Below are 12958 nucleotides of genomic sequence, written 5' to 3' on the forward strand. Positions count from 1 at the left end.
ACTGACTGAATCAAATCGGTTTTAAGCTTAAAAACCTCCAAAATTGAAGACAATACGATGATTCTATAATCTTGAAATCGAGTTTAATAATTTATAGTGAGCGCCCGAAGCGGGGGCCGCACTTGGGCAATTTCCATACGAAATCCACCATTCCCTAGTCTTTAAGACGAGCTTCCACACTTGCACATCAGTAATTTGATGTCAATTTTTCAATTTTTTGGGAATTTATGAAAATTTATTAGGTACCTAATTACGTTCCAAATTATTATCATTAAGCGAATATCTATACGAAGTATCAAAGTAAGCGATAAAAAAGAAGTGTTCGTAATCATGAAGCAACTTGCATAATGCAACGACTCGTTTCGGTCAGTGCGGTATGAAATTTCGAAGGATTTGAGATAGATTTTGGAAGATGGAATTAAGATTGAGGTGAAAGAGGGGCTTATGATAATTCATCATACAGTAAGGAGGGAGAAAGTAAAGGTGTGATAAAGCAAAATACTGTGTTCAAATCCTGAACCTCCACCTCATTTAATATTTATGATAAAGGACTAAGGCGGATCAAATTTTATACAGCCATACAACAATCAAAATACTGTTACGAGGATCATAAACCTTATGATAAGACTCTACGCAACGCCATTAGACTCAACGAAATTAACGCATTGTGATCTAAACAACTCAAAAACTGGAAAAGCTATAAAGCAAAAATGAAATATTACTTCAATTTTCCTACCCTCTGTACCTTTGAAACGAAATATTTGCCCCCATATTTTTATATGAATTATGTTACTTAAAATCGGCTTTCCCCTAAATTAATGACATACTATTATGAAACACCCTGTACGTTACTTATTTCATGTACTAAAGTATCTAGAGACGAAACTGTAGTCATATGTAGGTCGCCCAATCTACATCGAAACATTATCTTGGTATAAGAAGGTTCAAAATTTCAATTTAATATCTCAATAGCTGAAGGAGCTAGAAAATTAAACTCGATAAAATCTTAAACTTCTAACACCCTGTATCACAGAAACTAACCGCTTTTCCTGCATAGCTTATATGTATAGAAAACCATAATATTTCGATATAAAGTTGTAACTAAAGTATATAAATTTAGTCTTTGGTCGCCCTGCTGAAAAACGGCTTGAGTCACCATACTAGAAATTCCGATTTGTGATGATAAACTAGAATATACTTACAGGGTGGTTCACAATTGATGGTAGGTTATAGTTGCACGGAATACGGCTAGTCCAACCATTCTGAAAATTGGTTTTGTTAGGTAAATGGGACTGAGTTTCGACCTATTTCTAATATGTGAGCATTTTATGCATGCAGCAGCAGTTTCAATAATGTGATGCAAAAGATATACAGGGTGTCTGTGAATTGCGGAATCAAAATATATTGGGTGATAGATAATCAGAAAATAAGTCCAGTCTGATTAGCAAACGCATGTTCCCAAATCTCCAATTTTCGAGATACGGGGTGTTAAAATAGTTTTTAAAATTACATATGAAAAATGGTGCGTCAGCAAAAAAGTTATGACAACTTTTTTTTCAAACACCCTGTATAATGCATGACTGGCCTTAAAGTAAAAAATTATTTCAAATTTTTTGTTAATTTCATTGAACGAAATTAATATATTCTCAATAAGAATTTTTTAATATGATCCAAAAGCAATCAAAATTGCAGACAAAAGGAGCTCAATAATTAGGTCTCAAGAATATAAAACTGCAATTAGATACAGAGCTTTTTTAAGACAATTTTAAATCGTTCCTCTATTGCCATTCTGCAATTGCTTTCCCAAAGATAAAAAAGATTAGTTTTTCCGTAATTTTGGTCTCCGTTGTTTAAATTTAACCTCTCTGTAGATAGGCGTTTTTCTTATTAGCCTATGTGGTAAGTAATGTTCTCGTTTTGCTTTGATATGAGGTGGATTTACACTTGTTGTGTACCCTTAGAGTAAAATATGGCTGCACAAATAAATCCATTCAGACGCCGTACCCCAATCCCACATCCATTGTTTGGTGCAATATCTCAAAATAATGCTTTATAAGCAGAAAAGAGTCAAAGAAAGATCAAACAAAGTAAACGCGCATAGCATTGCAATAGAGTAAAAGCGAATTTATATTCCTGTAGGATGCAAATAAAGTAAAATAACAAACAGAAATAAATAGAAAATAGGACATAAAAATTACAACATTTTCAAATTTTTCAAAAATTATATTATTTTTTCATAGGGACTATGATACTTAATTCAAAATTGACATTGGAATATAAACCGTTTTTCTCGATCTCAGATGGTTTGTAAATTATGAATCATGCAAAATGGGAAATGTTATACTCTCGGTTCTTCTGCAAATTATTTGAAAAAGTTGTGAAGATAGGAATAGGACAAGAATTGCACAAAATTGCCCATAGAACACAGCTCAGTGGTAATTTCGACGGAATCTCATTAAAAAAAGCATATCTTGTAGGAGTACCACACATTAAAATATGCACACCTCTTCTTCTTGCAACTCTTATTCGGCCACCCCGTCTACGAAATACGAACTTTATGCGTTATTTTTGAACAGTCCTGTATAATAGCCATGTCCAAATTTCAGAAAAAGAGTGCAGCAATCTAAGGCTTTGCGGTGGTACTACATTTATCGCTTTGATTGTTTTTGAACTAAATTTATCATTAAAAAATAATAATGATAATTTCTGTTTTTAATTTTTCATCGGGACTACTGTCTATATCTCATTGATCTGTCTAAATATCGAAGAACAGTGTCGTCTTGGTTCATCAAGCCGAATAAACAGATCGGATTTTACCGTCTCGGTGCAGCATTGACTGTAATTACCGACAATTACCTAACTGAATAACTAGCGGTTTGTGACAGAAATTGGTGGTTCGAGCTTTATTGAATTACCGGTATTAGCGATCTCTCAGTTGGTTTTCAATTTAGGCCACCACATGTAAGTTGACTCGGTAATGAATTCTTTACCAATAATTTTTTGATAATTCCAAGATGACCAGTTAAAAAGCGAGCGGTAACCTGAGAGGCAGGTATCGGGGGCCAAATTTCCTCTTCGCCTCGATTAACTGAGCTTATGCCTGGAAATGTAAAAACAGAGTGGAACATTTACCTCTAAGAAGTCTGCTCCTGTTGCAGCTTGAGGCGACGTGGCCTGAATTTGATAGGACGAATACGCACAGTTCATCTTCCGAATCCTTGTTGAAAATCACCATTAAAACCGAAAACTACCGTCACCTCACCGTAACAACTGTACTTTCGTCTTTTTCTTTTAATTTAGTGATTACAGATTGATCCCGACGGGATCCTCTCGTTGAACCGGAACAGCGTGTGAGTGGCGTACTGCGTATTCGTATCCTATCGACCCCTATGAGACATCGGTTTCGGCGAGCCGCGTGGGGCACCACGCCCCCGCGCTCCGAGGGGCCCCATTGGAGCGATACCGGCTCGAGGACCACCTTTACACAACTCCGAGATAAGATCTCGGTTATAAATTAATGAATGGAGACGATACAATGCGTTTTGTTGCCATTTAATATAAATGTGTACACAAATTTTATTCATGTCCTCGTCGGTTTCGGGGACGGAGATTCTATCGCGGCCGAGCACTAAAGAGAATTAATTTCTGATTACGTTAAGGCTCGGTTAATCTATGGATTACCCGCTGGCCAATGTTGACAAATTGGATTACGTCGGGCCATTAGTTCAATGAAGCTTTTTTGCTTCATACAGTCGATTTCTACCATAAAGGTAAGCGGAAGAATGAATCAAAGCCGGGTTTTTTTTTTTGAAAAGTCGTTTATAAATAGAAAAACAGCTTCTGCAGAAGTGAACTTAATTCAAGGTGTCGCTGATTGTTTTCACTATCCGATAATGGAAATTATTGTTCATTACACGTCCGAAATGGATTTCCCCTGCTTGCATGGTCGCCCGTGCGAATAGTTTACTATACGTTCAGCTTCCATGCTGGATCAGTTCCGTAAACGTTCCGTAATTTATTTATTAGACAAATTGACCCCTATGTATCATACAGCCAGTTCTATCCGTTCATGTAATATTACTTCATTTTTCGTTTGATGGCAACGCCCTACCTTTACCCGTCCATCGCGAGGTGTTCTTTCACGATCAACCAGTATAACATATTTCATATTATTCTACAGGGTTCCTCTGAAAGGTCTGTACAAAAATCTGATACAGACTCCTTAAGCGAAAACATGACGATTTAACCCAAAATACCTTGATTCAAAATTGGACGGTTTTCAATATACAGGACATTAAAGTGAAGATTAAAAAGAGGAAAAAAATAAATTACTGTGTTTGCAATCGTACTATCTGAACAAAATATCGAACCGGGGGGGTTTTAATGGCGAGAAATCAGAATTCCTTTACATCTTCGATGCACATTGTAGAGGGCGCTGTCAGCGCTAGGTGAACTCGCTTTGAAGGGGCACAACTTTTTTTACCACCCGGTATAAAATTTATTTATGACTAAATTTGCGTTTTCCTACATGTTTTATGAAAAAAAGGATTGTGGTACACGTCCCCAAGGGCATTCCTTCTTGCGATATTTTGCAGTTTAAAGGTCGCCGCTGTATGGCTTGAAAAACAACTTTAAAGTATATAGCTTTATTCGTACAGTAAAGCAAAATAAATAATAAAAAATTGGTATAGTCAAATAAAAACATGAACATTTTTAAAAAATGATAAGAATTTAAAGTTTGTTGATAGTTTGGATTTCTTTGTTTCAACCATACGAATAAATATGTACTTTAAAGTTATTTTTCAAAGCATGTATCGAATTTTAAAGTTCAAGTATCTCAAGAAGGGATACCGGTAGGAACTTGTACCAAAACGCTTTTTTCATGGGGAAACTACAAATTTAGTAATAAATACATTTTATACTGGGTGATAAAAAAAGTTATGCTTTTAAAGGGAGTTCATCTAGTGCTGACTGCACCCTCTATAATGTGCATGTTGAGGGTTACTTCAGTGGGTGAGAAAAAGAAAAAAGGGAGCACCTGATTACAACACGATATATTACGGACTAACTGTTTAAAAAGAACACACATCCAAAGGAACACTAAAAACGCTGACCTCGCATATACGTTTGGCGGGCCGCCTTATCAATATTATTGCTTTTAGGCAAATTAAGGTTTTCTTTCTTCAATACTCTCCCTAAAACTTAACTAGAATAAAGCAATAAACAACACAACACTAAGATAGAATTTTTTCGAAACTTGTTAAGCCTAATTTACCTTTTAGAAAATTAAATCTTGGTCTTGCTAAGGCCTTTGTAAACAAATCAGCGATTTGCATTTCCGACGAAATGTACTCTATTTTTATTGTACTTTTAGCATAAAGATCTCTTATAAAATGACACCTAATATCTATATGTTTAGTACGTTCGTGAAACTCAGGGTTTTTGGCTAACTTTATCGCACTCATATTATCCATGTACAAAGTGTTTTCCTGTTTTGCCTCGCTAATTTCACTTAGCAATCGTAACATCCACAACATATCTTTGGCCGCACTAGCCGCGCTCACATATTCCGCTTCCGTAGTAGATTGAGCAACACATTGCTGTTTTTTACTACGCCATGTCACCGCTGCACCACTATAGAGGCACAATGAACCTGTAGTAGATTTTCTGGTCTCGACATCTCCTGCGAAATCTGCGTCGCTGTAGGTCATGAAGTCTCCAGTATTGGAATAAAGCAATCCAACATCTTCTGTTCCTTTTATATATCGGAGGATCCTTTTAACAAGTTGACAATGCGCTTTCGTCGGTTTATCTAGTGCTCTGGAGGCAAGACCAATTGCAAACGCAATGTCAGGTCTAGTCACTACTTGTAAATACATTAGATTTCCCACAATTTCTCTATATGGAAAATTGTCTTCTTTTTCAGGAGATTTAGTTGCTTTCCATCCAGTTTCTATGGGAGTTGATACAGCGTTTGCTTCCAGCATTCCAAAACGATGTAAAATTTTCTGAACATAACCAGCTTGATTGATAAAAATTGAACCATCCATTAATTGATGTATCTCAATTCCCAAATAATTGTTTACCTCTCTTGTAATTTTTGCTTCAAACCTGGAAGTTAATTGACTGAGAAGTTGATTGGCTTCTTCTTGGCTATTTGTTGCAATTAGGCCGTCATCGACGTATAGAAGTAGTAGCAGTTTATTTTCATTACTTTCTTTGAAAAATAAACATGAATCCGCACTACTCTCCCTTAAGCCACAGTGTATGAGGAAATCTTTAAATGACCGATTCCAACATCTAGGGGCTTGTTTTAGTCCATATAGGCCTTTGTTCAATTTACACACTCTTTCTGTCCCATCTTCAAACCCTTCAGGCTGCTGCATGTAAATTTCTTCTTCCAATCTGCCGTAAAGAAAAGCTGATTTAACGTCAAATTGACTTAAATTTAATTTTTCACGTGCTGCTACACTTAACACTGTTCTGATAGTATCAAAACGTGCCACTGGACTGAAAGTTTCTGAGTAGTCGATATCTTTTTCTTGAAAATACCCTTTTATGACCAAGCGAGCTTTATAACGATCAGCACCTGTTCCATCTGAATTGTGCTTAGTTCGATAGACCCAACGATTTCCTATAACTTTCTTATCTTCTGGTGCATCAACCAGTAGCCACGTATTATTTTTCTGTAAAGAGCACATCTCTTCCTCCATCGCTTTTATCCAGTTTTGTGAGTTCTCTGAAGAAACTGCTTCTCTGAAATTTGTTGGTTCAAATTCAGCAAACATAGCTACAGGAATTCCGAAGTAATCAGGTCTTTTTAGCATGCTTCTGTCACGTAATTTTGGCAAAACTTTTGGTACCTCCTCTTTGGTCTCTTCTAAATCCTTGTTTTCAACGTCTTGTTTGTGATCTTCAATTTCAAACGTGGTAGGTGAGAGAGTTTCTTCTTTAAAGACAACATCGTGGCTTAGCACTACATCATAGAGCTCTGGTACCCACACACGATATCCTTTGACACCTTCGAGATAACCCACAAGATATCCTTTAAGGGCTTTCTTGTCCAGTTTACGACGCTTTTGTTTCGGCACGTGGACAAAGCATTCAGTGCCAAACACTTTGAGGTCGTCAAATCTTGGCTTTTTGTTAAACCAAAGTTCATATGGTGTTTTTCGGTCTAATCTTGTAGGTCCTGTCCTGTTAATTACATATACGGCCATATTAACGGCTTCTGCCCATAGATATTGAGGAATTTTAGTATTGGAGTATAACATTGAGCGAGCTGCCTCCATTATGGTGCGATTGTCTCTTTCAGAGCTTCCATTCTGTTCAGGGGTATAAGGAGCAGTGATCGAATGTTTTATTCCTCTGTTACCCAGAAAAACGGATATTTCTTTACTGGCGTATTCTTTTCCTCCGTCCGAACGTAACTCAACAATGTCTTTTCCGAATCTTGTCTTTACTTCATTGCAGAATAATTTTAGTTTATGTTCTACTTCTGATTTTTCACGTAGAAAATAAACAGTACGATACTTGCTATGATCATCTTTAAATAAAACATAATATCGTTTTTGTCCAGGAGATTGCACACTCATAGGTCCACAAACGTCAGAGTAGATAAGCTCTCTTGCATTATTTGAAATATCTTCCCTTCTGCTAAAACGCTCCCGATGTTGTTTGCCATAAGCACAAGCATCACAAAAAAGGTTGTCATTGGTAAATGCAATGTCAGAGTTCCTAAGAAAGCATTTCACATATTTTTTGTTTTGGTGACATAGGCGTTCATGCCAGAGTTGCAATGTATTGCTCATAGTCGCCGCACAAACGATTTTCGGCAAGATCACACGTAATTTAATTCGATAAAGATTATCGGCCTCGACTCCAACAGCGATAACTTTATTATTTCTAGTAAAGAAACACTGTGAACCGTTATTTTTCAAAATAAAGTCAATACCTTTCTTAGCTGCTGTTTTAACCGAGAATAAGTTCTTAGCCATATCTGGTATGAATAACACGTCATACAATGTTGCCGTTATCCACTCTTTGCCGTCAAAAGATTCTACATCTATGTTACCTTGACCTAGTGCTAGTACTTGGTCACCATTTCCAATGTAAACTGCTACTGGATCCGGGAATTCCTTGTACTCATAAAACCACTCACGCTTATTTGAAATATGATTTGAAGCACCTGAGTCTATCAACCAATAATTGTCACTGTTCTCATTAACAATAGTATTCCCAACAAAAGCTTGTCTTTTCGATTGATCACCTTGTTTTGACGAACAGTCTTTTATTAAGTGTTCTTTTGACCCGCACGAGAAACAACCTTTGCAGTCTTTCCGCTCATGATTCACTTTCCGACACAAGGAACAGCGCGACACGTTAGAGTCCTCTTTCTGTTTCTGAAAAAACTTTTTCTTCTTGAGAAAATTACCTTTTAGGTTTACTTTAGATAACAGGGCGACTGTGGATTCCTCCTCTTCCTCCCGCTGTTTTTCCAAACGTAATTCTTCAGTTAATAAACGAGTTGTTAAGGTCTCAATGGTCTTTTTAGAAGCTTGAGTTGAATCCCAGGCACTATGAAAATAGTTAAACTTGGACGGCAAGGTTGATAGAATTCTTGTGATCAACATGGACTCAGGAATGTCGCCTCCCAGCTTTTTCATTTTGCTGGCCAGTTGCTCCAGCTTTGACACATGGTGTGCAACATTACCATTGGGGTCCCACTTGAACTCGAAGAACTTCTTTTGCACTAGGGATAAACTTTCATCTGATTTTAAGTCGTACACGCTGTGCAATTTCTTCCACATTTCTTCTCCTGTGGCACAATTCATCAGCAGTTGTAACGGTTTGGATTCCACAGTTGTGACGAACAGTTTTCTTGCCATCCTGTCACCTTTGATCCATTTTTTAAATTTCTTTTCATAGTCCAGTTCATTTTCTTCAGGCCTTCTTTCAGTACCATTGCAGATGTCTAACGCATCTTCACTGTCTAATATCGTTTGTATAACAAACTGCCACTGTTGCCAGTTTTCGGAATCACGTAGTTTTTCGATTCTAGGCTTGTCGATCTCCATTTTTTTTTTTTATGGCAGATAATACACTAATTTTGTAATTAGTCGTATAATTGCGAACAAAAGCTCAAACCGACACTTCTCACTACAACACTCGCGACTTACTCTCACTCGCACACTGGGCCCATAACCTGTTGAGGGTTACTTCAGTGGGTGAGAAAAAGAAAAAAGGGAGCACCTGATTACAACACGATATATTACGGACTAACTGTTTAAAAAGAACACACATCCAAAGGAACACTAAAAACGCTGACCTCGCATATACGTTTGGCGGGCCGCCTTATCAATATTATTGCTTTTAGGCAAATTAAGGTTTTCTTTCTTCAATAGTGCATCGAAAATGTAAACGGATTCTCATTCCTCGTTTTTAAGTACCCCCCGATACAACATTTTGTCCAGATAGGACCAATACAAACGAAATAATTTTTTTTTCATTTATTTAATTTTCACTTTGACATCCTGTATTTTGAAAACCGTCCACATTTGGACTAAGATAAATTGAGTTAAACCGTCACGTTTTCGCCTCAGAAATCCGTGGTAGAATTTTGTACAGACCTTTTAGAGATACCCTGTATATTCGAGTATATTCTGCTGTTGCCGTTTGTTCCTAAGCTCAGCTTACGTCTACGCCGCGCTTAACTTCATAATTTCATACTCAGAGTAAATAAAAAATTGCATTTTTCAAGTTATATAACCCATTTCTCTTATCTAACAAAGGTGGTAGGTAACATCAAAGAAAATAATATACCTTCGTTGTACAACCAAAGCTGGCTCGTACATACTTAGAACATGTCATAAAAGTTCCATGTTTTGCTACTGATTTTGATTATGTGATGTGCGATGTTGGTACGTGATTGTGTGATGTTGGTGCATGATTATGTGACGTTGATGTGTGACTATTTTGATAGCGGGAAAATGTGTGAAAACTAGACCATTTCCCAACAATGTTGAATAACACATAAGATTTACGTGCTCATAAAACCTCTAAAACTAATAGAGCTTTATTGCCACAAATCGTCCACTGCCAGCGGCTTTCTTTGTCAGAATGAATTCCAAGGTTCCCAAAAATTGCACAGAACCAGACAGTCCATTCTAGACTTTCTTTGTTCTATTCCCATGGGTATGGGAAATTAAGTAATCGAATTTCAAAAATAACAATTAAAAATTACTCGTTAGCGTGTTACCAAAACCCTCTCTAAAAAAAGGAAACTCAAAAGACCGGAAAATAAGTGTCCGTTTTCGTAACCGCCCCTTCGAGAGTTATTCCCAGAGATCCTCCCGATTAAACAACAAAATCCTATTGATATACCTCGAAAATGCCCTTCTTTACTTTAAGGTTCGCATGAGAGATAATAAAGGGAAGATTTCGATTCGAAATGAATGGAAAATAAGGACCCGGTGGGTGTGTCCCGTAACTCGATCAGTACGCCGGAACTGGGAGTTCCCTGGAGCACGTGTGAGAATCAGACACCTGGGTTTAAACGTAGGAATGTGCTGACAAGCTTGTTACATCGATAAAGCGAAATCGAAAAAAAGCGTAGTACCTCCAATGAAACAACTTGCAGGGTTGAGCCTGCACATTTCTATGTCACCAAGGGATCATCTATGCCTTCGGCCCATAGCGGAAATAAACCAGTAGCGAAGGATAGAATGCAATATGTTATTAAGGTATGGCCAAGGCGTTTTACTTTGCTTATTGCACTGTAATTTTGCGATATCTCAGCACAAATCCCGAGTTGAAGGCAAGTCGTGAAGTCCTGGCTTGAGGCACACTTCTAACAAACTGCACGTTCTCCAAGGAAAAGCGAAAGAACGAGATTTGTGTACAGTATCGGGACACGAAAAGACATTTATCATAATTCCAGACTGAAAAACTTGTAGCTCATATTTTCTTTCAGAATGCTAAGTTAAAAATAATTATTACAAATTACCGTACAGCACACAAGCGGTTTTAAAAACCACCTTCGTCAATGAGATATATCGATTAGATAGCACTGTAATTAAACTGCGGCCAATGGCGATTCTTTTCCATTATTTATCTTCGCCAATATAGTTTAAGAAAATTCTTCGGAGACCGTGTATTACCAGGAGTGGACTTTATCTCAAAACATTTACGAGATCTCCTTGGATGAAACGTTTGAACACAAACTCTGAACATCAATAAGTTAATCAAAAATTTAATTTTGTCGAAGATTGAGACGGTTCAATAAAAAAAAAATTAGGTTTAATCAAGGATTGATCTTCGAGTGAGTGTTAGCCATTCCCACCATGTGGCTCTAAGATTATTACCCTGGATTTGATACAAGTGTGTGAAGTAATAAGTGAAAGGTTATTTTTTAATTTGTCATACGATTCCTTCTTCAAATACCTACTTGAATCGGCTCTATGTTTATATTAATAATATTAATTTAATTGTTTGTAGCACCTCAACGTATGGTATTCCACTGGATAGTATTGAAAATTTCACTGAGAACTCCAAATTTGGCTCAAATTAGTTTTCAAACATTTTTTAAATATTTGGACATCGAAGCGTTGCGAAGTTCATTGAGCATTATTACATTATGGAAGTTGGTTATTAGGGTGCGGTACTTCGTAAAATGAGAAACGAAATTCTTAACCCTCGAACTTCATTTTTACGACGTTTCCATGCTGATTGGCATCTTCATCAAAGTCATCAATCATCGCTATTCAATCAAAAATGGTCTCAATTTGGAGCGCTTCCCTTCTCCTCTTTATATTCACACCAATAGTACTGCTAAGCTTCAATTTCACAAATTTATCCTTAGCTTGGTTCTACGGTTTTCTATCTCTGTTTTAGTTCATTCATACGTATGTTGTTTAGAATACCGCCCAGTGTAACCCACTGAATCCAAATGCATAGACGGAATAGAATGCGTTGGGATAGAATAAATTATATAATTAAAGACATCACGAAAGTGAAAAAACGAGCTTACAAATGATGATTCTTTTAAACTATGATCACGAACAAGACATGAGAGATCATGAGAAGATCTGTGGTGAGTCTTCTTGCAGTTTGTGCATTTTTTACTGTCGTTTCATCTCACTGCACATTTTACAGATTGTGTGATGATTTTTGCTTTTTTGATGTTCAGTCTTCAGATTTTCACACCTTATGTTCTAGTAGACCAATGAAGATGCCAATCAGCATCAAAAGGTCTTGAAAATAAACTTAAATGGTTAAGAATTGCGTTTCTCAATTTGCAAAGAACCACACCCCAAACATCAACCCCCATAATTTCCAAAGTTTCTTATTCTCAAATAAATTTTCTAATATAAATGGAGTACTAGTGGTATAATGCATGAATATCACGAAAGATGACAATCTCTAGGCGTTTTAGGTGTAAGATAATTTACATAGAAATAGAGAAATCGACCATAGATTTTTGATCAATTTTTTCACCTCGATGGAAATTATCTATCCATTTTTTGAAGATGAAAGTGCTTTTTGTTAAAAAGAAAAGTTCGTTTTTAACCTTCTATACAGGGTGGTGGGTAGAAATATAGAACGTACCATACCGCTGATTAAAAGTTTTTGGACCCTTCAAAAATATGTTCAAAATTGAGTATCAAAATAAAATTGAAACTCACGCATAATTCTTCAATATCATATTTTACGATTTTTAGGAATTTTTAGAAGTACATCAATTTTTTTTTTCAGATTTATTTAGATATAAGAAGAACATATTATAGAATAATTTGATTTAGTACCCATTAATTTTACGTATTTTCTTTTCTTAAAAATGCTCCACGAGTATTCACTCAAGACCCTGTATACTTTTTGTTGTTTTTTAATATACCAAAGGTAAAATCCATACCATCTATTATTAACGTATTCTGGAAACATAGATAATGAGGTAACGATC

The 12958-nt window shown here is 36.4% G+C and overlaps 1 protein-coding gene across 4 annotated transcripts in view; it reads right to left on the minus strand.

The window, feature by feature from the left end:
* LOC136408110 (transcription factor Sp9-like) overlaps positions 1 to 12958 on the minus strand; it is an 85299-nt gene that overhangs the window by 34216 nt on the left and 38125 nt on the right. The window contains exons 1-2 of one of the 4 annotated variants that reach the window (XM_066388924.1): positions 3133 to 3359; positions 1203 to 1262 (exon numbers count right to left, since the gene is read on the minus strand). The exons of 1 other annotated variant lie outside the window; for it this stretch is intronic. In XM_066388924.1, coding sequence (XP_066245021.1) covers positions 1203 to 1262; positions 3133 to 3207 — 135 coding nt within the window. In that variant the 5' untranslated portion in view covers positions 3208 to 3359. Of the gene's footprint in view, positions 1 to 1202; positions 1263 to 3132; positions 3360 to 12958 lie in introns of those variants that run through there. 2 more of the 4 variants (XM_066388925.1, XM_066388926.1) reach the window with 2 other exon arrangements.

The sequence above is a fragment of the Euwallacea similis genome, chromosome 4 (assembly GCF_039881205.1).
Source record: "Euwallacea similis isolate ESF13 chromosome 4, ESF131.1, whole genome shotgun sequence".
Classification (NCBI taxonomy): domain Eukaryota; kingdom Metazoa; phylum Arthropoda; class Insecta; order Coleoptera; family Curculionidae; genus Euwallacea; species Euwallacea similis.